At 42.7% G+C, this 25,313-nt stretch overlaps 6 protein-coding genes across 6 annotated transcripts; 3 read left to right on the top strand and 3 right to left on the bottom strand. All coding sequences in view use genetic code 11, as the record gives it.

The window, feature by feature from the left end:
* Window positions 1-301: 301 nt before the first annotated feature.
* On the top strand, window positions 302-648 carry EGR_01445 (Signal recognition particle protein; the record flags this gene model as incomplete). The annotated part of the gene is made up of 2 exons (XM_024490694.1): window positions 302-520; window positions 550-648. The coding sequence occupies 2 exons, from the start codon at window positions 302-304 to the stop codon at window positions 646-648; spliced, it is 318 nt and encodes a 105-aa protein (XP_024355018.1).
* A 904-nt stretch (window positions 649-1,552) lies between these two features.
* Window positions 1,553-6,882, bottom strand: EGR_01444 (hypothetical protein; the record flags this gene model as incomplete). The annotated part of the gene is made up of 6 exons (XM_024490693.1): window positions 1,553-2,650; window positions 2,762-3,131; window positions 3,416-3,791; window positions 3,932-4,120; window positions 4,488-4,977; window positions 6,736-6,882. The coding sequence occupies 6 exons, from the start codon at window positions 6,880-6,882 to the stop codon at window positions 1,553-1,555; spliced, it is 2,670 nt and encodes an 889-aa protein (XP_024355017.1).
* A 2,518-nt stretch (window positions 6,883-9,400) lies between these two features.
* Window positions 9,401-12,013, top strand: EGR_01443 (3-oxoacyl-[acyl-carrier-protein] synthase; the record flags this gene model as incomplete). Its single annotated transcript, XM_024490692.1, has 6 exons — window positions 9,401-9,524; window positions 9,596-9,856; window positions 10,392-10,619; window positions 10,687-10,947; window positions 11,185-11,285; window positions 11,555-12,013. The coding sequence occupies 6 exons, from the start codon at window positions 9,401-9,403 to the stop codon at window positions 12,011-12,013; spliced, it is 1,434 nt and encodes a 477-aa protein (XP_024355016.1).
* A 649-nt stretch (window positions 12,014-12,662) lies between these two features.
* EGR_01442 (Leishmanolysin-like peptidase) lies at window positions 12,663-17,060 on the bottom strand (the record flags this gene model as incomplete). The annotated part of the gene is made up of 13 exons (XM_024490691.1): window positions 12,663-12,845; window positions 13,089-13,262; window positions 13,565-13,704; window positions 13,777-13,909; window positions 14,108-14,360; window positions 14,426-14,536; window positions 14,604-14,680; window positions 14,893-15,088; window positions 15,556-15,719; window positions 15,754-15,877; window positions 15,915-16,000; window positions 16,034-16,277; window positions 16,984-17,060. The coding sequence occupies 13 exons, from the start codon at window positions 17,058-17,060 to the stop codon at window positions 12,663-12,665; spliced, it is 1,962 nt and encodes a 653-aa protein (XP_024355015.1).
* A 1,120-nt stretch (window positions 17,061-18,180) lies between these two features.
* EGR_01441 ([acyl-carrier-protein] S-malonyltransferase) lies at window positions 18,181-21,281 on the top strand (the record flags this gene model as incomplete). The annotated part of the gene is made up of 6 exons (XM_024490690.1): window positions 18,181-18,576; window positions 18,608-18,695; window positions 19,021-19,244; window positions 19,423-19,653; window positions 19,820-19,977; window positions 21,212-21,281. 6 exons carry the CDS (start codon window positions 18,181-18,183, stop codon window positions 21,279-21,281), a joined length of 1,167 nt encoding a protein of 388 aa, XP_024355014.1.
* A 1,269-nt stretch (window positions 21,282-22,550) lies between these two features.
* EGR_01440 (P2X purinoceptor 4) lies at window positions 22,551-23,813 on the bottom strand (the record flags this gene model as incomplete). The annotated part of the gene is made up of 1 exon (XM_024490689.1): window positions 22,551-23,813. The coding sequence occupies one exon, from the start codon at window positions 23,811-23,813 to the stop codon at window positions 22,551-22,553; it is 1,263 nt and encodes a 420-aa protein (XP_024355013.1).
* Window positions 23,814-25,313: the final 1,500 nt, after the last annotated feature.

The following is a 25,313-nucleotide window of genomic DNA, read 5'->3' as shown; positions in this document are numbered from 1 at the left end:
TCAAGAATTTATAAAAATTTTCCAATGGCATTTACAATTATTCCATTCTTTGAGGGTCCAATAATGTAAAAAGGTTTATAAACAGATGTATGGAATTTGCTTAATATTTCAGCTTTGGAACTATTTCGCACCGTCCTAGACAAATAGCCTAATCAGAGTTTAAAAATTGATTTTATAAATTGCAAAGCAGATATTTTTTTCTTATCTTTACAAAGATTTTTAGAATCAAAAGGCGTAAACAATATATTGTTGTTTGCATGAATCCCGCTCATCACGCGCATTCTCTTATCGGGTGTTTGAAATGGCTTCTGATCTCACTGCTCCGAAACCCTTTTCACCTTTGATGCGACATTCTGACAAAGAGAGATGGATATGCATTTATCCAGTTTATTTAAATAGTCGTGTTACGCGGGCGAAGGGGCGCAAGGTTTCTATGGAGCAAGGCGTCGACAATCCCAAGCATACCGAAATCTGCGCCATATTACAGAACATGGGACTTCAGCACTTAGCTGAAAATAAGGTATAAAAACGGGTTTTAATATGTCTTAGGTTCATTCTCGTGAGAGGGATCCTGCGGAAACGCAAAACCGCTGGCGCGTTAGGGTACAGCTGAAGAACGATGATGGGTCCCCTTGCATGCCAGAGTAGGCCTCACTATAAGCATGATCAGTCACCCAGATTCCCCACTCGCCAGTCCTTGCTGATACATCTCGGCAGAACCATCCCCCTTCTGAAAACACGACACTCCGGCCCGGATTATGGACAAGGAAAAGTTACTAAGAGATGGAAAAGGCGTTGACGCACTGCCCCCGCCTGTTGAAATGTACGGATAACAGTCCTGTCCATTATCTGCCTCCCCACGCGGTAATACCATTTGAAGATTCCTGTGCTTTATTCTTCGTACGATTTGTTGGATTCAGTTACCTCGGCTCGTTGAATAGACCAACCGCAACACTCAAATTTGAACATCGATCTCATCCTTAAAACTTTTATGGAGCTGACACTTGTCAAGCAAACATAATGGCTGTCGTCCTACTGCTGTGGCTGTGAAGACTCCCTGGTGATGTTTAGCTAATTTCAATAAAAGTCCCCTGAAAGTAATAAATGAAAAATACGGTACCCCTTCATTGATATTCTACAAAAAATTTATTCTTTAGAGATCCCACCATGAACATGAGCAGAAATAAGGCAGCTGCAAGACTGTTAACGATTGAAGCCAAAAAAGCGAAATTATACGCATTGCCGAAGTTGGGTTCTCTAATGCTCACTTCGCCGGTGCATACGAGTTTCGAGGTACTGCAATAAGAGAAATTTCCAAATAAAGTGTTAGACAGGTTTGAATTAGACGTTTCCCAATGTAGTACAAGCACATCGGGAACTTTAATGAGATGAAGAAGGATCAAAGGATCGAATGTCAAAGTGATGAATTGATTAGTATTGTTGAATAGTCAGGGAGAATACTAATAGTTTAACAGAGCAGATGTGGAGTAGTTGGCATCTTATAAAGCATCAGCTTATAAATGCATGGGAGACTATCGTTATCTTAAATCGCTTACAATCCTGAATAACAGCGTTGGTAGGCGTAAAACTTACTAGATTTTTTGTGTTTTGATGCTGAAGATAGTTGTGGGCAGGGGGAGGGCGACCGCAAAAGCCGTTGCTTTACCTCTGAAGGCAAGGCCGTTGCCGTCGATTTCATAAAAGTGTTATTGGGGTATATATTCGTTCGTTTGTTCGCAGAACCTAGATTGCGTAATTTTAAGTTCTGCTTGATCAAGGTATGATTTTCAATTTGCAGTTGATTCCGTTGTTGAACGACTCTTTGCAAATGCAACCTAAGTCGCGCGTTCTCGCACTTGAGCACATGCAACCTCTCTCTATAAGACGGTTGGGTAACCACAGCTGTTGGACTGTAGAACTCAGTATCCTCAGCGTAGCAGAGCTCCTCCTCGTCGTCCATCTCCGATTCCATATCAATCTGTTGCATTCGTCGGGGGAAATGATGATATCTCCTACGCGTGTAAGTCGATGAATTAGAGGGAACAATACGACCGCCGTCGCGCGGGGCAACGAGTTTAGGCCGTTTGGGAGGAAGACCACATTCACGATACACGCGTGGTGATCCAGTTGCCGAGTTGATGGACGAAGCTTGCGGAGATAAAGGTATTGAAGAGGCACTTAAAACATAGGGTCGTTTTGATGACTCTTCCTTGCTTGCACCTGATTCTAAACGAGAAGTACAAGTGGGATAGGAGAGAGACCGTTGCCGTGGTTTATCCACGATCGGCTGGCTGCGCCCAAAGACGTGGTCTGGAGAACATGACCGACCCATTCTAGAGCACTTTCGGTCGTTTTGATGAGGGTTTAACACAGTACAACTTGTTTCATCTCCCTCATCCTCCTCATCTTCGAAATAACCCTCTTCGTAACTTTCATCATCGACGACATCGAAAGCTGAGAAGTGAGTTTGGCGGCGATTCCGAGGAAGACGCAGTCGACGCTGCGGCACAGTTTTGCCAGTTGGCAATGGATAGACGGTGAGTGTCTCAGAGGGGGAAGATTTGGTGGTTGGAGTAAGACTTGAGGAAGGTAGGGATTCGGGAGACAAAGAGGCGTGATCAGTGATTCGAGCCATACTTTGAACTTCATGCTAAAAAATTAATACGAGCCGTAACTGCATTTTATTCGCCACCACATACTTAACAGTGCCATAGAAAGTTGGTCTAACAAAGGGAAGTCTGATGCGAGAGTAATAACGTACGGCAAGTGCAGCAGTTTCGCTGAATGCAGCCATAGCCGCCGCAGCGGCGTTTTTCTTCTGATTATGTTCTTCTACGGCCACTGCAGCAGCCATTGCAGCGGCGGCAGCAGCAGTCGTCATTGTAGCAGTGTAAGCGGCTGTTGCAGCAGAAGAGCCCAGCGGCGAAGGATTAGCAGCAGCAGCACCAATTGTGGGTATCACAGATGGTGGTGGTGGCGGAGACGGAGGCACATTTAGGTGGAGAGACATGGCCTCATCAGTACCGTACACATCCACCCGTGTCTCGTTAGAGTTACAAACTCTCCTGTGACGACCACCGACCCCCAATGAATCAACAGCTCCTGAAGGCTTCATGTTTGCAACATACCGACTTCAAAAGAATAAGTTTCACTAGATTCGTTTCGTGCACATAATCCAAATATTAGATAAGTTATCAAAAGCATATTAGAGCTGAAAAGTTTGCAAAGCTGAGGGGGGGGGGCATCCACAAAAAATCGAAATCGACGCGGCAGTGGATTTGAGCGATTTGATTATCAAAAGGCGTCTTTGAAGTAGAGAAATTAAATAACTGCCGGTTCAAAAAGCATTTACATAGGCCATATGCACGGTAGAAACAACACAGAGAAAAGATGGTGGACAAAAAAACGTAGCCACCTGCCGCCGGCAGTTAACGCCGAGTTGGTACCAGGGGGAGCGCAGGAAACACGCGTAGCCGAGTGCGCACGGGATAGAGAGGAGGTGGCAAGATGCGCCGCGGAGATGGCAGCGACGGCAGCTGAAGGCCCAGCTGAACTGACCACGGCAGCAGCTACAGCGGCTGCGGCTGCGGCAGCTACTGCAGTCGGCGGTGCCGAAGGTGTCACACCGCTAGCAGAAGGCTGCGGAACTATTGCAGTGGGAGACGCAGACATCGAAGAGAGGGCACAATCGCCACCAACCGCCTGAGAGAGAATAGCTCCTGCTGTCGGCTTTGATACTGCAGCGTGTGAAGCCGCTGCAGCGGCGACAACTGGTTGAGACAGAATAGCACCTATTAAAAAAAGATGAACGCAACCCACATAATTTACTATTACGATGTTATTGAATCGGTGGCATATCTCAATATAATCCAGAGATTGATTCAAACGACAAATGTAGGACGGTAGAAACATATGAAAACGATGAGATTACCGAAACATGCTGCAGCCGCCACTGCAGCTGCTGTATTAGCATCTTGCTGCTGTTGACTGTGTTGGTTGAAGGGTGCGTGAGATTTCACTGGTTTTTTTATAGGATCAGAATTCACATAATTGGCGGGTTTCGCAGAATGATTAGCGAGAGATGGCAAGTTAAAATCAACCGATGAAGAGTCTTGATCATCTAAAGAAAGAAATACCGAAGTGATAGTTATTGCAAATTAAGGGAAATTTTACCTGAATTAACGCAGAAATGAGATTTTAGACCGCTCATAGGCCCATCATTCCCTTGATAGTATTGGCATCCGGTCTCAGTAGGGATCGAGGTGGACTGAAGCGGAGTTGGTGAACAAAAGGTAGAATCATTCGAACCGCGTGGATGTAATGCATTAGGGTTGGTCACTACCCCCAATATAGACCGCATAACCGGAATACCGGTGGATTGGGAAGCAGTTAACACTGTTTCAGAATACTAAAAACAGTAAGTAAAACCGACTAGTCGATAACGAGGAGTCCATTAAATTATTTAATAGATGCTGATCTTTTGTGACAATTTACAGGAGCATGGTGCTGCTGGTGCTGTTGCGTAGTGGCGAGAGCAGTTGCAGCGGCAGCAGCGGCCACAGCAGCCGCGGAGGCGGGAGGGAGGGCGGAGGTAGAGAGAGAATCCACGGGTGAAGAACCTCGGACTGCGGTTCCATGCTGGTGGTACTGGTGTTGGTGATGTTGACCGTGCTTCTGCATGGCCAGGTAGCCAGCTGCAGCCGCTGCAGCGACCATCGCCGTCGTCTCCGACGTGGCCACGGCCGACTCAGAGGTACGTGGTGGGGGAACAGCATCTCCACTACCATTGGGGTATTGCAAACAGTGCTGCGGCAGAAGACTTGGAAGATTGGTATAGTGAGGAAGATCTGGGTTATGGTAAATTGCTGGCTTATTGGAGACAGAATCAATAGAGGAAGAAGTATTTGGGGTCGAGACTGGTTTGCCATGTCGGAATTTACAGGAGGAGCCGCGGCGGCAGTTGTGATTCAAGAAGTCCTTTTAATGATTAAACAAAAAATGACAATAATACAAAAGAAAACGTACCAATTGATAGAGAAAATAAAAACATTTGTGAGAACTACCAAGTTTTAACATCATTGCAAAAACACTACAACTGTCAAAAAGCAAGGTGTCTGAGTATTATGCCCATCCAATGGCACACCGAATCCCTGTATGGCAAAGAAGAACGGAACGCTTCAGTGTTGACTTAGCATTCACATACGGAGTTTTCCAATGTGGCTAATAGGCCGGACAGAGCATGAAATATAACAAGACATTAGGAAAAATATGACAATTATGTCCAACCTTGCAAATGGGTGTATCTACATCACAAGACTCGTCTTCAGATGCTTGAAGCTGTGGAATAACTCCATTTAAGCGAAAAAACCCCTCCTCTTTTTTTGTATAATGAAGAAATTTGCAAGAATGTCTGCGACAAACCCCGTTTTGAAAATCATGACAGAAAATTGGTTCACATCTAGAAACAAAGAGAGGCAAATCATAAAAGACCATAACTTAAGTAAGTCAAGTTAATCGATAAACTTGAGTAAAAATGGTTGTATTAAGAAAGAATGGAACGCACGAATTCTATTTTTGGGAATACTAGGGTACATAAAAATACAATGACGCAAAGCAGTTCTGCTGGAGGCACAATAAAAGAACCAAACCTTATATGCAAAATAAATCAAGGCTTTTTGAAACACATGGCAATATATTTTTGATAGTATTTGCTGCTTACGAAGTGTCCAAAGGCGAGGCAACAAGGGGGTGCTTATATTTACACTTCTTTCCCCTCTTACACACATTCCTGAGAAAATCCCTGCATACGTCGCCGACAGCATCTGTAAAATTGTTACAACATTCGCCGGGGTCCGAAAGCATCTGATCCGCTTGCGTATACGTTCTAGACGGAAATAAAGCAATGTTGCGTAAACCAGGGACAAAATGCAATGCTGCACAGCCAAAATGAGGCACTGATCAGGTGTTAGTAAGTTCATAATATACGGAGATGGACAGAATAACATTAGAATGTTAAATAACAAGCAAAAGTACTGAAGCAGAAAACTGATTAAAATACCATTCTTAAATGCCGATTTAAACAGTAAATCATAAGATGCAAGGTAAGAAAAACAATATTGCCAAAAAAACCGTCAGCCTAGATTCGAATGAGAAGCTGGAGTAAACCACAAGGCCGGCAAGAAACAATAAGCGCCTGTGAACCTTTTTCCAAAAGGCACACGCTTTAAGAAAACTTTAAACAAATCAGCAAAAATATTAACTTTTATATTTATTTTTAAAGGACAGCGGTGCTTGAGCAATAAAATAACTACTTGAGGTCACCGCCATTTTTAAAGAAAATATGGAATTTTTTAAGAGGTCTTAAACTAATTTTTAGCACTTAAAAATGCAGCACCCTACAAAATTTTTTAAAAAGAGGAGGACAAAATACCTAAGCGAAATATATATTTTTGACAGTAGGGTCCGGGGCCTATGTCATGGCTCACAACGTATTTGTAGTGCCTTAAGACTTCCCTGATAAAGAAAGGAGACATAATACTGGGGCTAAAGGCATATATGTGTATATATATCCTACATACAGCAGTTACTAGGGCCACTGGCCTGGCCCTGAGGCCAGTTCATCCTGCGTGGCCCAATGACCAGTTCAAAAGTCGCTCTTCACCAAAGCCGAGAGTTAAACAACTGTCATAATACGTATCCCCTCTCCTCTTTTGAGCGTCGTCCCCAGCTCTGCACTTGGTCAATCTCCCAAGTCAGACATTGCAACGCAGTCAGTGTTCGAAGGAAACGCCCACGAGATGGCCGTGCTAGTCGCCAAATTTCTATGCAACTGAGAAGATGCTTGGCCGCAACGTCACTGAACCCTGTTAAAAATTCAGCCATATCTAGAAAAGCACGAGTTCGCTATATTGATAACTTCATGCAGATGCGGTAAGGAAACCTTGCCAAGACACCGTTCCAGATGGTTCATGGCTAGTGTCGCTTCTTGCAAAACACGGGGCTGGAGTAGTTTCCGAGGGTAGACATCAATTCTAGCCTTTCTGTTTCTGGGTCACTGCCGATCCTCCCATTTGCAACATATGTACTTCTTTCGCATCGCTAAGGTTTATCATCTAGCAGTGGAAACCAGGAAAGATAGCCTTCAACACTTTCCTGAAGTCGAGAGAAGACATAGTTCTCGAACTGAATATATATGTTAGGCATGCATAAGTTATTTGGGCTACCGACATGGCCAGAAGGCCAGCTCACCTTGCGTGGTACAATGGCCAAGTTGAAAGTCCCTCTTCATTAAAACCGAGAGTTGGACAACCATCATAGCACGTAACCTCCACTGTAAATGAGCACACACTAACCAGCCATGTCAGTCTTTACATTTTCGCACACCTCTACAGATGTTAATCAGCAACTCAATTGATCTCTGTTAGCAATTTAACTAAATCTAGGCATTCTGGCTTTTAAGAAACTGTAATAGAGGATGGTGTACCGGCCACCACACGTGCCAATAGCCAGTCGTAAATACACTGGCCAACAAGCCGTTACACGATAAAGTACAAGGTTTTAAACAGCTCTGCTTCTAATCCGCTTTGACATATTATTCCTACTGGCTGCCGCCAAGCTATATCTGTCTAATTAAAACACATCCAGTCGAGAATTAAATAGAGTATTACGCAACAACTTATCTGATATCATCATACGGGTATGGTAAGCAGCAGTGATTAGAAGCTACACATATTATATACGGTTATTAATTCCATTGCTGATAGCTTTTCTGCACAACATGAGACTAAAGTATCTTTCAAATACAGACTTTACTTGCGAACCTTTTGCAAGAAATCATAGCCAAATTTTCCATCAGCACCGCATGCACTTTTTCCGCCCCACTGGCGTTTACCACCCTGTGGAAGAAATCAAGATAGGGGTGCTCAATGGCTGGACATGCATTTCGCTGCCATCAACGTAGCGCTTTCCTGAGAACAGAATACATAAGACTTAGGTAGAATACATATTTTTCACATACTGAGATGCTGATTGCTACCGCCACGGACCGAAGGAGAGCCATCCCGACGAAGGTGCACTTTCAGAGTCCTCAGTAGCCCGCCATCATAGCCGAAAGTGAAACATCCTGCACGTTGCAGTATCCGTGACCATAACCTGACGCTACTCAACGCAACTAAGTAGAAGATTTGATTAAAGTAATGCAAAATTCAGTACTCAATTTATTAGTTTTTTTTTAAATGCGTGTCTAAGAACAAGTTTGTACAGAGCCTACTATTTTTGTAATTCACATGGCATGTAAAACTCAAAAAACCTTCAATTGACGAGTAATTTTCCCTAGTATATGTGAGAGTGGCATTTTCAAAGTTAACTGCCTCGAGTAAATCTATGCACAAAATTTTTTTTGCTCTTTGAGCAGTAAAGGAGTCTAAAAATATATTTTAATAAATTTGCTTTATTTGGCAATCCTAAATGTTATAACTATTAAAGCACTTGCCTCTTTTTTTAAAAGCACTGGGCGCTGCCTCCTGTACAAGCTAGCTCCACCTTATTTCATCCACTCGTTTTTGAAAATTTCTTAACGGGCCGGTTTTAGCGTCTTTTTGTTTTTGTTGCTAGTTTTTGGTTAAAGCAGATTAACTCTCATTTTCGCACTCCTTATTGCATACTTGAGTTATATTGCAGTTGTACCGCAGACATCCTACCCTTGTAATATGGTGAAGTTAAACTCCTTTTTAGGTTTTTTCTTGTAGGGAATGCTTGGTCAAAAATACAACACTTCCAGGACTCTTCTATCAGCCACCTTCCTTATGCTTGTTTTGCCGATATTTTCTTATTTTTTATCTCGCCGTATTTTTAAAGGTAAGGTGGCATGCATTCACTTTTTTTTTAGAATATTTTGATCTCTCTAACAGCTCGGTTTACATTGCGTCTGCTGTCGTCTCTGTACTTATGGTCCACGGAGTTCTTATAGGTGTTATTATTCTAGCTTACAAAGAAGATCAGCTAAAGTCCCTTGATGACAAAGAAGATTAGTGCATTTATAAGCTTGTTCTGTTCACATATGTTTGTTTGCTTTAAAATGCCTTCAGTTCTTTCTTTTGCGCATCAGTATTTGAATATTTCCGCATTACGCCTTCCACAAAATATGTTATATATTCCCTTATCGAATCTGTAAAAGCAGTATTATCACCTGCAGTGCCCTGTACACCCATCACTCATCTCATTTACTGAAAATAAAATTATGTAAAGTTTTTCTTTTTCATGACAATATTCAAGTACGTTAAATTCAGACTGCAAATATTGTGATTTCAAGTTGCAATTTTGTGAATTTCCAACGTTCCATTGCTTTTGACTGCATTTTAATCAATGTGTTCGTTTTAAATTGCAATAAATTAGATTTGGTATGTTGGAAAAGTCTCGAAGAGTGGTAATTCGTGGCGTTGGATTGGTATCATGCCTTGGTGTGACAGTGTCTGAAAACTGGATGCATCTTTTGCGAAATGATTGTGGGATTGGCCTTCTCGATGGTACGGAGTGCTGCAATCCACTTGTCAAATACTTTACCTATGATGTGTCTATCAAACTTCTCTTCGCATAGGTAACTGTGCTGGTGGGCCTTGTCGCATCGGTGGGAGAGTGAATAATGGAGCAATGGAATCGCGATGGCGTCTACTAGAGGAAGAGCAGGCCTTTCTTCCTGGTGTTGAAAGACAGATCGATCGCAGAGCCATGTCTCGCGCTAGTGTGCTTGGTATGTTGGCCTCTCAGGAGGCACTCAAGCAATCTGGATGGCTGCCTCAGCATTCCGGTTCGCCTCCCCGAAACTACTCTGTACTCAATGATGTTAGCTACCGTGCGGGTAATTTCACTTCGAGATTCGTATCGTTGTGGTATTTCTTAGAGGTGGATCCTGTTTGTGAGTTTGGCTCCACTGAACTATGGTCGTGTTTTCATCACCTCATTCGCGTGTGTTTTACCACAAACATAAAAGGTTATTCAGGTCTTTTAAGTATTCGCTATCTAAGTTCTCGAATTGATCACCTGTGCGTCAGTAGTGTTTTGTGCGCTTTTTTGTGTTATGATTTTCCCAAATGCGGGACCCAAATTACGTTGCAGATGATGCGGTGCATTCGCTAACATGAACTGCTTAACTTGCGCCTAAAGACATCATGACCACTCTCTATTCACCAGAATAATTGAATCTTCACTGAAGCTGTGCACTTAGCTATAATTTAAATGGCATTGATGCCCTGCCGAATTAACCCAATTTTTGAATGGATCTCCACATTTTCTTTGGTGTTCATAGCCTAGTATGTTCCAGGTCATATTTTTAACTTTTGAGGATTCGCAGTGAATCAGTAGGAAGGCCAATGTTTATGTGGTTTTTTTTGTAGGCACCTACTTTAGCACAGGTCTGGAGGGCGTGGCTGAGATTTTGAGTAGCCAGGCGCGCGTGGACAGACACGGTTACGCCGGCATGGGTGCGCATGTGCTACCGCGCACCTTGGCCAACATGCCCGTGGCCCACATCAGTCGTGCCTGGGGCCTGCGTGGTCCCAACATGGCATGCAGCACCTCCTGCGCCTCCGGCCTCCACTCCATTGGAGAGGCATTCCGAATGAGTACCTCTTTCTCTTCCTCCATCACTTGCTCTTTCTTAATGGATTGAATTTATGCGTCTGTTTTCAGTACAGCATGGTGAAGCAGATATGGTTTTAGCTGGCGCCGCAGAAGCACCCTTAAATCCATGGTCTTTGATGGCGTTTTCGCGTATTCGGGCATTGTCAATGGAGACACAGGCACAACGTGCATCTAGACCTTTCGACGCTGCCCGTGACGGTTTCGTCATGGCAGAGGGTGCTGCAGCCCTCGTACTTGAATCGTGGCCTTCACCTACTTCTTCATCCGCCCAGCCACCTATTGCAGAAGTTCTTGGATTCGGGCGATCTGGTGAGTATGTGTATAAGGTCTCCGAGTTTCATGCGTCCTTTTGTTATTCGGCGGTCTTGAATTCGATTTCCGGCTGAGCGCCTTGTTGCTGTCCTAATGTTTCCATTTAATTTGTATGATTTCATTACGGCTTACTAAGAGCCACCTGTTGGTTTAACTTAATGTTAGAGTCCAACCCTTTCCAGTCTACCGAGCTTGTCAGTAAGAATAGCATTTGTTTGAACTTTGCTTTCGTAGCTGATGCATATTCTTTGGTTTCACCTGAACCATCTGGTGACGGGGCCTTTAGAAGTATGAAGGCCGCCTTAGACGATGCTGGTATCGACTCCCTTGATGAGGTAAGCAGTACCATATTTCTGATTCGAGTGATAAACCAATGCAATTTCCGAGTCCCACAGCTTTAATAATATCATTTTAGCTTCCGTTAGCGGTAAAATGTTGAGTTTTACAAACCGGTTATGCTAAGCATTTCAGTCATTACCGTTAGGTACCTCTGACACTGAAAACACCACTATAAATACCCATGGTTTACTATTCATTTACGCGTTGTTTTCTTGTTCCCCCCTCACTCCAGTCACGTCACTGATTACCACTGTTTGTAATTCAGCTGGGTCACATAAACTGTCACGCGACATCCACGCCTGTGGGAGACGTCATCGAGTTATCGGCAGTAGCCAGGCTAATAGCGACTTACGGAAAGCGAAGTCACAGTGAACCAATTCACGTGAACTCAGTGAAGGGCCACCTAGGCCACTGTCTGGGTGCGGCTGGTGCCGTGGAGGCAGCCTACTCGGCTATGGCTGCGCACCATGGTGTATGCGTTGGCAATCGCAATCTGGAGCGCCCTATTTCATCGGCAGAAGTTGTGGAGATACTTAAACATGGTAGTAACGAGAAGACCGCAAGGTCAGTAGCTCAGAGACTTTTCGAAAATATCTCTTTTGATTCAGACCGTGATTGGGCTGAGCGAACCGAAAATAACGGACGACGAAGACTAGTTTTGACAAATTCTTTCGGGTTCGGTGGCACTAACGCGAGTCTCCTTCTCTCTAACTATGTTAAGTAATTATTGAAATACTTTTATTAGCACGGTTCCGACATTTCCTATCTTCATTGATGCATCAACCTGCATTTAACATGTCTTGGTAATTGGGACCTCACATTACCCAATGACTCATGTCATGCACTGCTAAATTGTGATCAATCAAATTAGCGTTAAGATTGTAATGCTCTTAGTTCATACCCTCTACATCAGAGAACGTCGTTGGCACGAAAGTGTTTTCTGGAGTAGACGTTATTCAATAGTGCTTACCCTATATTTGACCTTCATCCCAGCGAAATACAGTTAGAGCTAAACATCTATTTGAAGAAAATGCAATTGCTGTCGGCGTTTTTTACGAAAGCCTATGTGACGGATAGTCGAGTAGAAGGACCTGAGTACGTAAGTTTACTGCTCCCCGATATTGAATTAGTGTCATGAGAAATGAAACTATGAACAAGTGGCGCACACTCTGATTTGCGAAGTTTACATTTGCATGGATCGTATATCGGGATGTTGAGAAAACTGCAAGTGACATTAATCGACGGGAGTATATGTGGAATGAGCAATTATTTGGTTAGGTTACTGCGGCATTTTAGAATTGAAGTCATTTTCATGAGGCCTTCAAAGCCACGTTGCGGCACAGCACTTAAAACCACAAAATTCAAAGGTCACATTAGAAGCAGAATTTGATGGAGTTGAAGGTTAACACAAAAATAATGGCTTCAAACATGGAAGCAAGAGTATTTCCCCTGCAAGGTTGTAAAAAGACTGGAGATTGGGAGAGCATTGTCCCGTTTTTAAGATAGGGTCGTACCACTGGTGATTTGGAAGAGTTGCGTGAGAAACAGACAGCCGTCTAAATAATAAGAAAATAGGATGGCGCATAGGGAACACAATGAATGCTGATTACTAGGAATATAAAGAACCTTCACTACTATGGTCTAATAATGGCCCATGGTAATACCCTCTTGGTTAGATTGATTGGTCATTCTTTGCGTAGATGCCACTGAAATCAGTAGGTTGGGGATGTCAAAGCAAAAGTATGTCGTGTACACGAAAGCTCACCATAGTTACAGTGAAAATGAGATGAACGTCTTACACTGCAATAGGAAGTGCATTCGGGACAGTGGAAGTGGCCCAGAACAGTCAGACCGGACTCGCGGAGACAGACCGAAATATTTACGAGGGTTGTCGGTACCCCGGCGGGACAAAGAATTTGAAGGCCTCCGGCCAGCTCCACTATTAAGCCTCCTTCCTTGTGACTGCATCGGTACTAAAGCCGAATGTGTTGATACAATCGCTGCAACTGCGGTGATTGTCAAGCTAGGTTTTCAGTTTAGCCGATAACATGAACCAGGGTATTCTTTGTTTTTGAACTGATAATAAAAGGTAGGTAATGAAAGCAGCACAGTTCGCCCAGGGCTACTTGTAGTAGGGTAAGCGGTCTCGGTTAGCTTACTCTTAGCAAGCAAATAACATGTTGATTGCTGTAGAATGGAATTTAATCTTATGCTGGAATGTAAAACAACGGTGTCTTCGCGTGTGTAATTTGAGTATGCGTCCCTGTGAACCTACTTTATAGCAACCGGCTCCGCGAACAGGGGCTTCGTAGGCCGTTGACTTTTTACCAAGTAGAATCCAATTGGGCGCGATGGACAGACAAATCGAATTTGGTCCATAAACCTCCAAGTTGTAGTTGTTCAGGTTCGTTAGAGCTATTTTTGATGAAAATAGTATTTGATTTTGCTGAGCTCAAACCAACTATGAAATAGAGCTCCTATCAGCACCTAGATCGAGTTGAACGAGGGATTCTAATGGGACTTCGCTTCGGTCATTTATACAGCAACTAGAGAAAGCACTTGCCTTTTGAACTGCGAGGGTCACCACAGTAACTCGAGCGTGAAGACGCTCCATTCGGGTCTAACCACGTCACCTCCTAAAGTGGTAAGTTGGGAAGTCTAGAGGGAGAGGCATTAAGACACCTAGCTATGAATTGATGGCCAAACTACTACTTACGGATTGAAACACTACTCAACGTTAAAAGTGTTATTGTTTGTAACTTTCAGTTATGACTTATCTCGCGCTCATAATTCTAGATAAGTAGATAAGAAAACTAACCTGAACAAAGGGACAAAAGTCGGCAAGGTCCACTTTACCGAAATAATCATGTGGTATAGCCCTTCCTTGATATTTCAGACGCGAGGTATTGCCAAAGTAGGTGTACATGGGGTGACTATCGGTAGCATTAGATTTCCGTGCCATTTGGATAAGATTACAATATCCAAAACTACGTCGGCCTGGAGTGCAGACAAAGAGATCACCGAGAGGCTTATCCTGTGGAGTCAGACAAAACGGTGCGATATCCGCTTCTCTACAAAATGCATCAATTGACATGATTACGTAACTTAAATAGTGTTTCTACTGCAAAAAACCTACCTAGCTAGTTGATCCAACATGTAGGAATAACAGCTTGCAGTCGAGAAGACACACCCACGTTTTGCACCCCAGGCTAGGTGTTCGGCCAGAGAATAGTTCGGTAAATACCAACTGAAAGGCCAATCATGCAATAAATAACCGCGTAAATTAACGAAAAGGTAGGTGAAACCACATATACCCAGTATCTTCCAGAAAGGCCAAGGTCAAATTGGAAAGGCGAAATACGTTTGTATAGGTTGCAGTCATCAGTTCGTTCTGAATGAGCATGGAAGCTTGGTGATACGAGACATAAATAATTAGGAATTTCGACTAGCTGTATTCCTTGCTTTCTCTACCCATAGCCTAGCTTAAGTAGTTCTAAACTGAGATAGAAAGTGAAGCAAAATTATTCCACACTCGCATCTCTTCATAATCACATGATCAACTGGCATATGCATAGAGCACCCAGGTGATTATGAATAGCTCACGCCCAAGATGCGCATTTCCCAATGCGAGAGAGAAACGCCAACGCCACCCTGGTTCTCCAACTCGACGCCCTCCAGGTGAGGACAGGAGAAATACTCGCGGGCGAAGCGCTGCGAGAAGAGGCACAGATGAGTTGAGGGAGGGGCAGCAATGGGTTCGAACGCACGGTGAAGGGAGACGGACAGGGACATACCAAGACTGTTGGCGTGACAACCATATGGATCTTCCTTTGAAATGTACCAAGTGCGCTTGGCCAATCCCGCACCTTTGTTCGTATCACTCTTTCACTCCATTTGTAAATGCCCCTTAAAATAGACAAGAAATAACTAAAGTAACTCTGGAAGGAGAGCTATAATGAGCTATCACAACCTGTAAGGTAAAGACTGACCTGGCTGAATTAAGCCACCCGAGGGCGGGGATGCCTGATTTCGGCCGCCGAGGGGTCAAAGGGGTACCATTAACATCACGAAAAAAAGCGTATAAGGAAGGTGAAAAGCCCTGACACCAGTTTTAGTAAATTGATATGGTTACCAGTATGTGTAACACTTCATGTCTAACGAAGTAATCCAGTTGTGATAAGTCGCGAAGATGATCAGAGTGGCTCAAACAAAAGTTAATAAAACCCGCGATAGGTCTATTTGCTTAGAGAAATAATAACTCCGAACCTGTCTGTATTCATTTCCCGCTGGCAGTGGGAGGAGTAGCCCAAAATACCTGCTTTGGTGCATTTTTTCGTACGCTTGGCTGCCAGATAGAGCAGAAAACTGCCCGTGTTCACAGGTGATTCCATTTCATTATGATCGTAAATGTCACTGGATAATTTGCGACCCTGTAGAAAACATTTATTCAAAGAAATGGCTTACGTTCAAGTGCTCAGGAGGTATGGATACAGGACCGCAATGTGTTACCTCCTCGCAATCCAAAGCACAGAATGAATTTGTACCCTTCGCAAGTTGTGAAGAACCATTAATTCCCTTCTTGCAAGATCTGAGAGCAGCGAATGTCCGGTGCAAGCATCGCATACCTATCAAGATTGGCCAGTGTAACAGGAGGACTGCGAAGATAAAGCGCTTTTTCAAAAAATTTCAAGGCGGGATCCACGATGAGAGACTAAATGATGAGATGACTACGAAAGAAGACTACCCTTATTTCGGAGTCATTGGGTAAACCCGTAAAAGATGGATCCATATAAACACTAAAAGAGAGACGAGAATGCTCAGCTGAACGCTTGAAACGTGCGGTACGAAGCACGGCAACATTTTGGACGACGTCGTCAGCCTTTAGGCCCAGGTGATTGCAAGGAAAGCAGTTAATCCCGCCCAAGCAATAAATCACACACAGCCAATGTGTGACGAAGTAAAATCCACTGTGAAAGTAAGCTCCCATTCTGAAAGGACATGAATTTTGTAATACACATAACTGAAGGAAAAGAAATTAATTTGGAACCGATTTTATCTAAGTGACAAATCACACAGTCTGTGAAAAAACTGAAATCTATATTCGAGAAGGTGCAGGTTTTATTTCGGATAAGGTGCTCTTCCTTTGAAATCTTGAAAAACGAAAGTAGTCACAATAACTGCAACAAATCAACGGTGCGACTTGGAATAACAAGTAGAACTTGAGAGTAAAACAGTACCAAGTAGAAACTCAAAAGCAGAAGCCGCACCCCCAAATGCTCTGCGTGAAAATTGCAGACTGGCTCATCTACTAACAGCCGGTTGGAGTTCTGAACTTGATAAACACAAATGAGACTTTGGAAAATCAACAAGAACTACTTCGCTGCCTCATTATCACTTATCTCAATCTAATGCATTTAAAGCAAAAGATGAATTTGAATGAACTACATGGTGAATGCTACTAATGTTCTGGAAGAGTCCCGAGCATCCGCCAGAATCGTAATAAAACAGAGTAAAGAAGAAAAACATATATTAGTAACGTACAGGAGGGCTGGGAGATTACTAGTATGGGCCGAAGACCTTGCCGCAGAGCGGAAATACAACCTGAAGACTAAAGCCCCCTCGTTGCTAAAAAAACTGCTAAATTATCACATTCTTCACTGCATCGCTATATTGCGTACCACCACCGGCGCTTACGATGGCCAACCTCCCACGTCGACCTTCACAACGTAGGATGGGCTTTGAAAACTACCGCAGCCAAGCAGTATCGGCATTTAATTCTCTCAAATATGAGAAAACGGTCGATTCCAAATGTCACTGAGGCACCTTGACAATCCCACAGAATCCGGAGTTCAGTCCTATCTATGAAACGCGTGGAAGAGGGAGGAAGCACCTTAGCTTCACAGTGCTTCGCAAAGACGGGATATCGTATGCTAGTCGCTAGTCTTGAGAAACTGAGTCCAAAAGCAGATCTATTTAAAGATTGTATAGGGCTGATGCATCACATCTCTTCCATTTTGCCGCTTTGTACGACGCAGTCATCCTGGTAGAGGCACGGTGGGAATGCCGAATGTTCATGTAAACATCTTCATGTAGTTAACCCGCACAGCTCCGTAATAGACTTTTCGATGGTTTAAGCCTGGTGTCACTTCGGTTGTCGATACCATTCTTAGGGGACGCAGGGTCGAAGTGAATACCAAGGGGTTAACTTTATTGTTAGATGCTGAGGCAAACGTATTCGCAGGTTTACCAACCCACCATACATGCCCTCCATCTGTGATCTCGGAGGGGGGGGGGGAGCGCAAGGGCTGGCACAACACAAAGTTCAGCCCACATTGCAGAAGCACTGAGCATAGACCCAAGTAGCACCATAATTGAACATACAGCTAGTAAAAACATCATATCACTTCATATTAATCGGTCACCAGAAGAATATTTAGCCATCAGGCTAGCAACATATTCTTATGCATTTTTAACATACACTTAATTTTACCATTTTTAAAATTTCAATGACATTTGAGAAGTTTTACTGCCAAGAAGAGTATGGTTGAATCCTATCTAAATTATTTTGGGCGGAAAAACATGAAATACCGGAAATAGTTTAGAGACCTTAGCAAGACACCAATGTCTACATTTTATTATATATGAAATAATAAACAATCTGATTTCTGCTTTTTGTGCTCAATCGTCTTGCATTGCACTACTTTTGGAAGCGAAATTTGAAGCACTTCAAATTGACTTATTTGTTAAAATACTCTGGCATACTTGATTGCTCGTACAGTTAAAAGAGACTGCATCCTGTTTGCGAAATTCCTGCCGGTACTTGTTTAATTGGACTTTATTTTTGGTGTTTAGAGCCTTGTTGCCGAACTGTGCTGCTTGTGGTTGCACGATATGCTGCGGAGGGGGTTGGCTGTGCGTTTGACTCAGAACTATTCTTCAGTAGTACAATCGTCACATAACACACCCTCATTGCCTTTTAAAGATGGTCAAAGGCCTGATGCATGGTGTCAGTATCATGATAGACCATCCCAGGAACCCATTGAGTCAACGTCTGTGCTTCTTTTCCCGGGTCAGAGTTCCCAATTCGTTGGAATGGCAAAAAATCTCATTGGAGTTAAAGGAGTAAAGGAAATGTTTGAAACTGCCAGCTCCATTTTGCGGACAAATTTGCTGAGGACTTGTCTTGAGGGACCAGCTGAGAAACTCAAGCAGAACATTCATTGTCAGCCAGCTATATACGTTACTTCGTTAGCCGCGGCAAAAAAATTGCAGGTGGATTCCCCCGAAGTATGTAAACCATAATATAATTCCTGTCTAGTTGGTGGAAAAATGTGTAGCAGCTGCTGGATACAGTGTCGGTGAAATCGCGGCTCTAGTTTATGCTGGTGCTTATACGTTTGAAGAAGGTCGGTTATGTTCGTTTTACATGCCTCATAAAAGTTTCCGCTATAAGATTGATTTTTTGCATGTGTTGGTTGGTATTCAGTCGGCTGCAGTTGTACATACGGGGATTAAGCTAAATGAAATAATGCTAGGAATCGGGTTTTATTGTCTTAGGCTTGGATTTTGAGATGAAAGATGCTTCGGTAACTTCTTCTGAGAGTACCATGTTCTAGGCTCGGGTGTGCGCTTCCCGGTGTGCAGTACTGATTTGGTGACTCCTCTTAATTTGCTCTACCCGTTGTGCTGTTTTGTAGCTGAGCACCGTTTTATTTATGTCTTCCCAACCAGGTTTGCACCTAATTCGCGTGCGCGCTGAGGCGATGCAGCGTGCCTGTGATCTAATTCCTGGTGGAATGTTAACTGTTTATCTGTCACACGATTCTCAACTTCGCACGGCTCTATCTGCTGCAATTAATTATTGTAAAGAGGAATTGAAACTAAGTGTCCCAATCATCTGTCAAATCGCCTGTTTTCTTGGCCCCGACTGTAAGGTTATTGCGGGGAATAATGAGGTAGGGTCCCTTGCCTTGCTTTGCACAGCTAAATTTTACTTATTTTACCTCTAAGTTCCAAAAGTGGATACAGTGAGGCGCTTTGTTGGTCTTTTACGAATTTTAGATGTTTTTATCCCCAAAACTTCGGTGGAGGTATACTTTTCTTGTGGGTTTGTGCTTAATAATTTTTCCTTAGGCATTGGATTATATCATGGAACATGCTCAACAATTTCGTTTGGGGCCTCTTAGAAGGCTCGATGTTGCAGGTGCCTTTCATACACCTCTGATGCTTCCTGCAGTAGAACCTTTGAAACATGCTCTCCAGCGTGTTGGTTCTGCTCGTACTCCGTGCATACCTGTTGTCAGTAATGTCGATGCGGAACCCTATGGAAAGGGTTCTACGGTTTCACTCCGTCTCATCAAACAGGTGCGTCGGCGCGCAGATGTAGTTTACTAGAAGGATTTTGTTGTAAAACGTCGAGGGATTGAAATAGGCTTACTCAGATACTTTGTTAGTCTAGAGTTTAATGATCCCTTAAATGATTTGAGACCGGCATACATATTTGCATCTCTGAACTGTTAATTTCATACAGATAACTCGTCCGTTGTGCTGGGAGCAGACATTGCACGCGTTGTTCAGTCGTCCTGAGGGTGCTCCTTTTCCGCGAGCTGTCGAGGTCGGACCGGGTCGTCAGATAGGTGCCTCTCTTCGCATGGTGAACTCTAAGGCCTTTGCTCGCTACGAATCTGTGTTGGTTTAACAAATGCCGCGAAGGTGCCTTCGTTCTCGCTTTTTATTGATGTAAATATGTTCACATTAGATTTGTGCGCTTGTTCTGTTACTTAATTCTCTGTTTTACGACAGAGTAATTCCAACAACTATGGCAATTTGGCACTTGAAGTTTATGATTGTTGCTAAATTGACGTGATTGTTTTATTGCTGTGGTTTGGGCATGTCGAGCTTGTTGGCTATCGTTGCGAACTGTCAACGTACAGGATAACTGCTGTAAAAACCATTCATTGAATTTTTTCAGGCAGCCTTTGTGATCACTTCACGGGATTTCAACTTTCTGTAAATGTGGTAGTTTGGCTACACTGATTTAATTTCGCTACCTTATAAGTCTAATTCCTCCTGAGTGTTATTTATATTAATTTGCCTGGGATCGGTAGGAGGAGTTGGACTTTTATTTGGGGATGCTAAACCTGTGCAAGGGCGTCAGACTTGAGTGTATTGGCTGCTTGTAACCGGCGTGGTCGTACCCATACCGGGTCGGTATAACTTTTGCTTGAACGGTTGTTAATTTTTAGGTTCTGAGACATTCAACGCGAATACTTGCTATAGAAAATGACGTAAAATAATATGGTAGTGTCACTGTTGAAGAGGGCACCACTCTGGGCCCCAACTGTTTGCCTCCATTAGGGTATTTTTGGAATTTGCTGTTTCTACGTAGGCTTACTCTCGGAGAGTTTAATTTCGTCCAGCTTCAGTTTTGTACTGTGCCGTGTTAGTGGTCCCGATGGGTAATCTTAGTTTCATTGTGGCACAATCTTTTGCTATCAAGATAGTAGGAAGAAGTGTTCCTTGGGTAGTTACATTAGAGCTTTATGAACCATCTAGCTCTTCTGTAAGTAGCGATGCCTGTAAGCATCCACTATTGCAAAACTCGGCACATTGTTTTTAAATTTATCACTAGAAGTAACTAACATCAATTTTAAGTTGTGGTTGTGGGCGTGACTGAGTACTGCGGTTATCTTGGAGTTGCGTTGAGTTAAGGGGGGGGGGATCTATTGAATCATTTCAGGCATAATCTTTTTCGTTTTTTCATGAAAATCTGAGTGAGTGCAAACTTTGAGGTTTTTGCAGTCTTTATTTTTCAACTAGTAGCCTTATTAGGTTTATTCGTAATCTTGTGTGTTATACAATCCGAAACATGTAATGGAAGTTGAATAAATAGCCGTGAGGTGGCAAAAAACTATTACAATAGTGGAAATGCCTTTGGTTACCACTCAAACCATGCCGGCTGGGGAGCTCGTGAGTATGGCCTCCGAAAGTGAGGATATTGCCGACAAATAATTTTCCTTGCAGCGTTGAGTCTTTTCTGAAGTAGTAATAAGACAAAGTACTCTGGAAAAGTGTCCGGTAAAAATGTAAAGGGGGGCTGGGAGGACACTGGCATAGCCCCAAAGCGCAACTTGCAAACACCCTAGTACCTGCGCATCTGAGGTTACCATTAATTAAACTATCAAATCACCACACCACTAAAGCAAGGTTATTCTTAGACAACGGTGGTTTTCGACTGTTTTTGGTTTCAGCCATTGAACGCCTATCATAAAAACGAAGCACCAAAGCGCCATTTCCTAAACTGAAATTGGCTCTATCCATCAGGTGTGGTAAGTATCGATAAGAAGAAAATCGTATTCCTTCTGCTCTTACTCATTATTTGTCTAAATTTTTTGGCGTACCCTTTTTGGGCTCCAGATTGATTCTAGCGTCTCTTCGAAAATGAAATACTATTGCTTTATTTCTTCGTCCTGTAGATTTCCAAGCTTTTGTAACTATACCAACTCCCGAGGTTACCGATTCAAGTGGCTTTAAATAGATAAAATGAGTGAACCTTTCGTGAGTCATATATTAAGCATTCAACAAATTACTTTAAAAAATAAATGTTTTAGTCTTGGGATTTCACATGAAAAGGGAAGCAAATTTCGTGAAATGCTACCACAGGGTCCAAGTAGTTGTTATTTGACGTAGTAGAAATCTGACCGTCCCCTTTGTGGGATGTTTTAATTTCTCCAAACCTTCCATGAATAATCGAATGAACCGGAAAAAACTGGCACTGAAATTAAACAAACCCTCTTAGAAGATGCAGTGCCTTGAACTATCAAATTCGAGACCTTTGGAAAATGTTCGGTGGCATGAATCCAATCATCGCTAAGATTAAACTTTAACGACTTCACCGAAAGATGATTTGGATGATTGCAAACATTTGAAATAAAGGTTCTGTACGCTGAAGTATTTAAAAAGGGGCACAAAGTTGACTAAACGTTCGACTTTTTTAGCGATACTACCTGCTATGGTTTTGAGCAAATCTTTCTGCTAAGAATCTTATAATTTGCTCTGATTTACCACAAAGGACATATTTTTATGTCTACCGAGATGGAAAATGCATATATGTGCAGTCAAAACTATTTCATGATGTGGTCTCCTCCAAGTAAATTTCTTTCATATATAAGACGATCATTACAAATGCATTGTATAGTTAGACTGCTGCGGAGCATGTAAATGCATTACTCTCGTTACACAAGCAGGTTTCATCCCTCAAACTATGTTGAGGAGCTGACCACGGGAAAGCTGCTTTCATGCCGTAGTGTTCTGCCCCTGTTTAGTCGGATCCTGATCCGAGGATTATGGGCCTTCTTTTGTTTCCTTTGCATCTGTGCCACAAGATCGATCCTTGCACTTCGGTAAACTTCACGTTTCCTGGTTATCTTCAAAACGATTGTATCGCATAGTACGGTCGCAATACCGAGGAGAGCAAGCCCCGACCCAAGATTCATGGAAAATGTGAGCAAATGGAACTTTCCACCCTTACCGTAGACTGTGATGAAAAATTGTATTCCATAGGCTTTTATGAGATTTCGCTTTCGCACGTTACCTTCCATATAGTGATGACTAAATCGGAAATTCCATCCTTTTCCCACAGGGTTGTCAAAATCGTCTAACCGACGGAATATGTACTTCGGCAGGCACTGCTCCTCGTTGTAGTCCAGATTGCAGTTCCACTCAATGTGAATTGATACCATGCCTCCTTTGTTCCATATTTGTTTATTTTCCGCCTCTGTGTACTCCATTATATCCGCAAGACGAAAAATGGGACAATACTTCAATTTTTCGTTGTTCGGGTTGTATCGACAAGTGGATAGGAAGTGTTTATCCATCCAGCCTAAAATATTGAGTCGTTTTACATGGTATTGTGGAAATTCTATGCTATTTTTAAGCATCACAGTAAAATTGGGGGCATTGGCTACTATGAAATCATTTGGAAGAACATCGTGTTCGGTGGGGCACCACCCATAGATTTCACAGACGCTTAAGTTGGCCTTACGTGTTGATGGGACACATATTCCAGTCTGGACTCCACTGCCTACCATCACAATACAACCAGCCTCGCAGTCTTTATCCGACTTACAGTCGTTGCCGGCAACATCGTGGGACTCTTCACAAGTGCCTAGTGTTTGCCCTGAAGTTGTAACAAGATTCGTCATCACGAAAAATGCAGAGCGCTGTTGAGGCGGAATGACGTAGTCAGCGGCATCCCAGACTATTGCCCCAATATTGCTCTTTGTGCGATTAGAGAAAGCAATGCCTTTGAGTTTAGCCGTAACACCACTAACAGCTTCGTCGAAGGCTTGGTAGCCCTTCTCATAATACATCACCCAGAACACAACGTAGAGCACAATCCCGAGTTGTATCAGACGGTAGGTAAAGCCGATTTTGAATGAATTAATCTGCACAACCTTTTGTGTTTCATAGTCAAAGAGGTTCGTGGAAAAGGCCTTCCAGAAGGCCTTTGCTCTCACACCCATGAATCTGCAAGCGGAAATAATGCCTTGGGTAAACTGCTCTCACACAGCAGCGTTACCCCAATTTCCACTGGACGGGGATTGAGCCAATGGTGAGGCCAACTATTGCATTGGTAGAATCAAAACTATTGGTGGATCGCGAAATCCGGGCAACCTGCACCTCCTAATTATTCGTCAATTGGACTATGCTGTATACTTATAGTACGCAGTCCGTACATTCATCTAAATAAATAAATGAGGTTTTTCAGGTTCACCCGTATCAATTAAAAGACCGAAAAGTACTAGGGAGATAAATAAGTTGATTAGAAATAATAAAGTATTTCATCGTGGATATAAACGGCAAAAAAGCCCGATTACATTAGAATTCATTAATTTTATTCCAATGGATCGGTACTCCTGAGTTTACGCAAGTGGATGTTTTGATTATGTAATATTTGACTAGATTTACCATAATCAGTCCGAGTATTATACTGCGAGCAGGCAGAAATTGTATCATCTTAAGAATCATTTTAGAATTTTTTCTGAAAGCGCTTATTTAAAGATAAGAAATGCTATAGAAGAGCAAGAACAGGGAGTTTCATTTGTCCGTCTGCCATTAGGTATAAAATATAGCCGCATCTTTATTATAGGTGACAGGTCCAAATGAATACAACAGGGCCATTGAGCAAATGATTAATGTGTGAATCAAATGTCAAATTGATACAAGATATGGCGGACCCTAACGAACATGCTTCCACACATTAACAAATACCTCGTAAGGTGCTGTAGAACTCATGGCGATTTATTATGGCATCAACCAGTCTTCGCCGGTAACGAGAACGTTTAATAGGAATTGAAGAATTCAGTGGTGTTGTATCTAGCAAGCGTAGTGTTGAAGAAGCGGTACTTTTGAGAACAATCTTGAAGTCCTCTAGTACACGCGGAAATTTTTTTATTGTAATTTTAATTAAGCAATTTTTAAATAAGAGTCTTCCCTGATATTCCCTCAATGTTTATCTGGGCAACTCATATCTGGTACTGCCAAATGTACTCAAATTCCCAAAAGAAATATACTGGAATGTTTTATTAAAATGACTTATACTATCAAAGATATAATTCTTTGACATGACAAATTATTTATTCCCTTATCTAGAGGATAACTAAAACGTGAGCTGGTGTGCTTTCAGGCACCTCAGATACTACAGAATGGCGCCGTTGTAATGTAACGCTTGCAAGCAAATAAGAGATATGCATCGTACGGTACATTCGAATTAGAGCTGCTGTGAGTTTTCCCATACCATTTACTATGATTGGCTTTGAAATGTTTTTGGCATGGCTGGCCATCAACCCCAGGCATTTATTGGCTTAGTCTGTTGTTATTTAAGCAAGGCTTCAATGTAGTATTGTGATTGAGTGGTTTGTAGAAAGCGACGAAAATTCAGTGGAAACGAACCATGACCCTCCTTTTTTTTATGTTCTCATTGCGCATTGAAAATGGGGGAGAGCATTATAGTAACTTCTCCT

Source organism: Echinococcus granulosus (assembly GCF_000524195.1).
Source record: "Echinococcus granulosus chromosome Unknown EG_S00005, whole genome shotgun sequence".
Classification (NCBI taxonomy): Eukaryota; Metazoa; Platyhelminthes; class Cestoda; order Cyclophyllidea; family Taeniidae; genus Echinococcus; species Echinococcus granulosus.
This window is presented reverse-complemented; position numbering and strand designations above follow the sequence as displayed.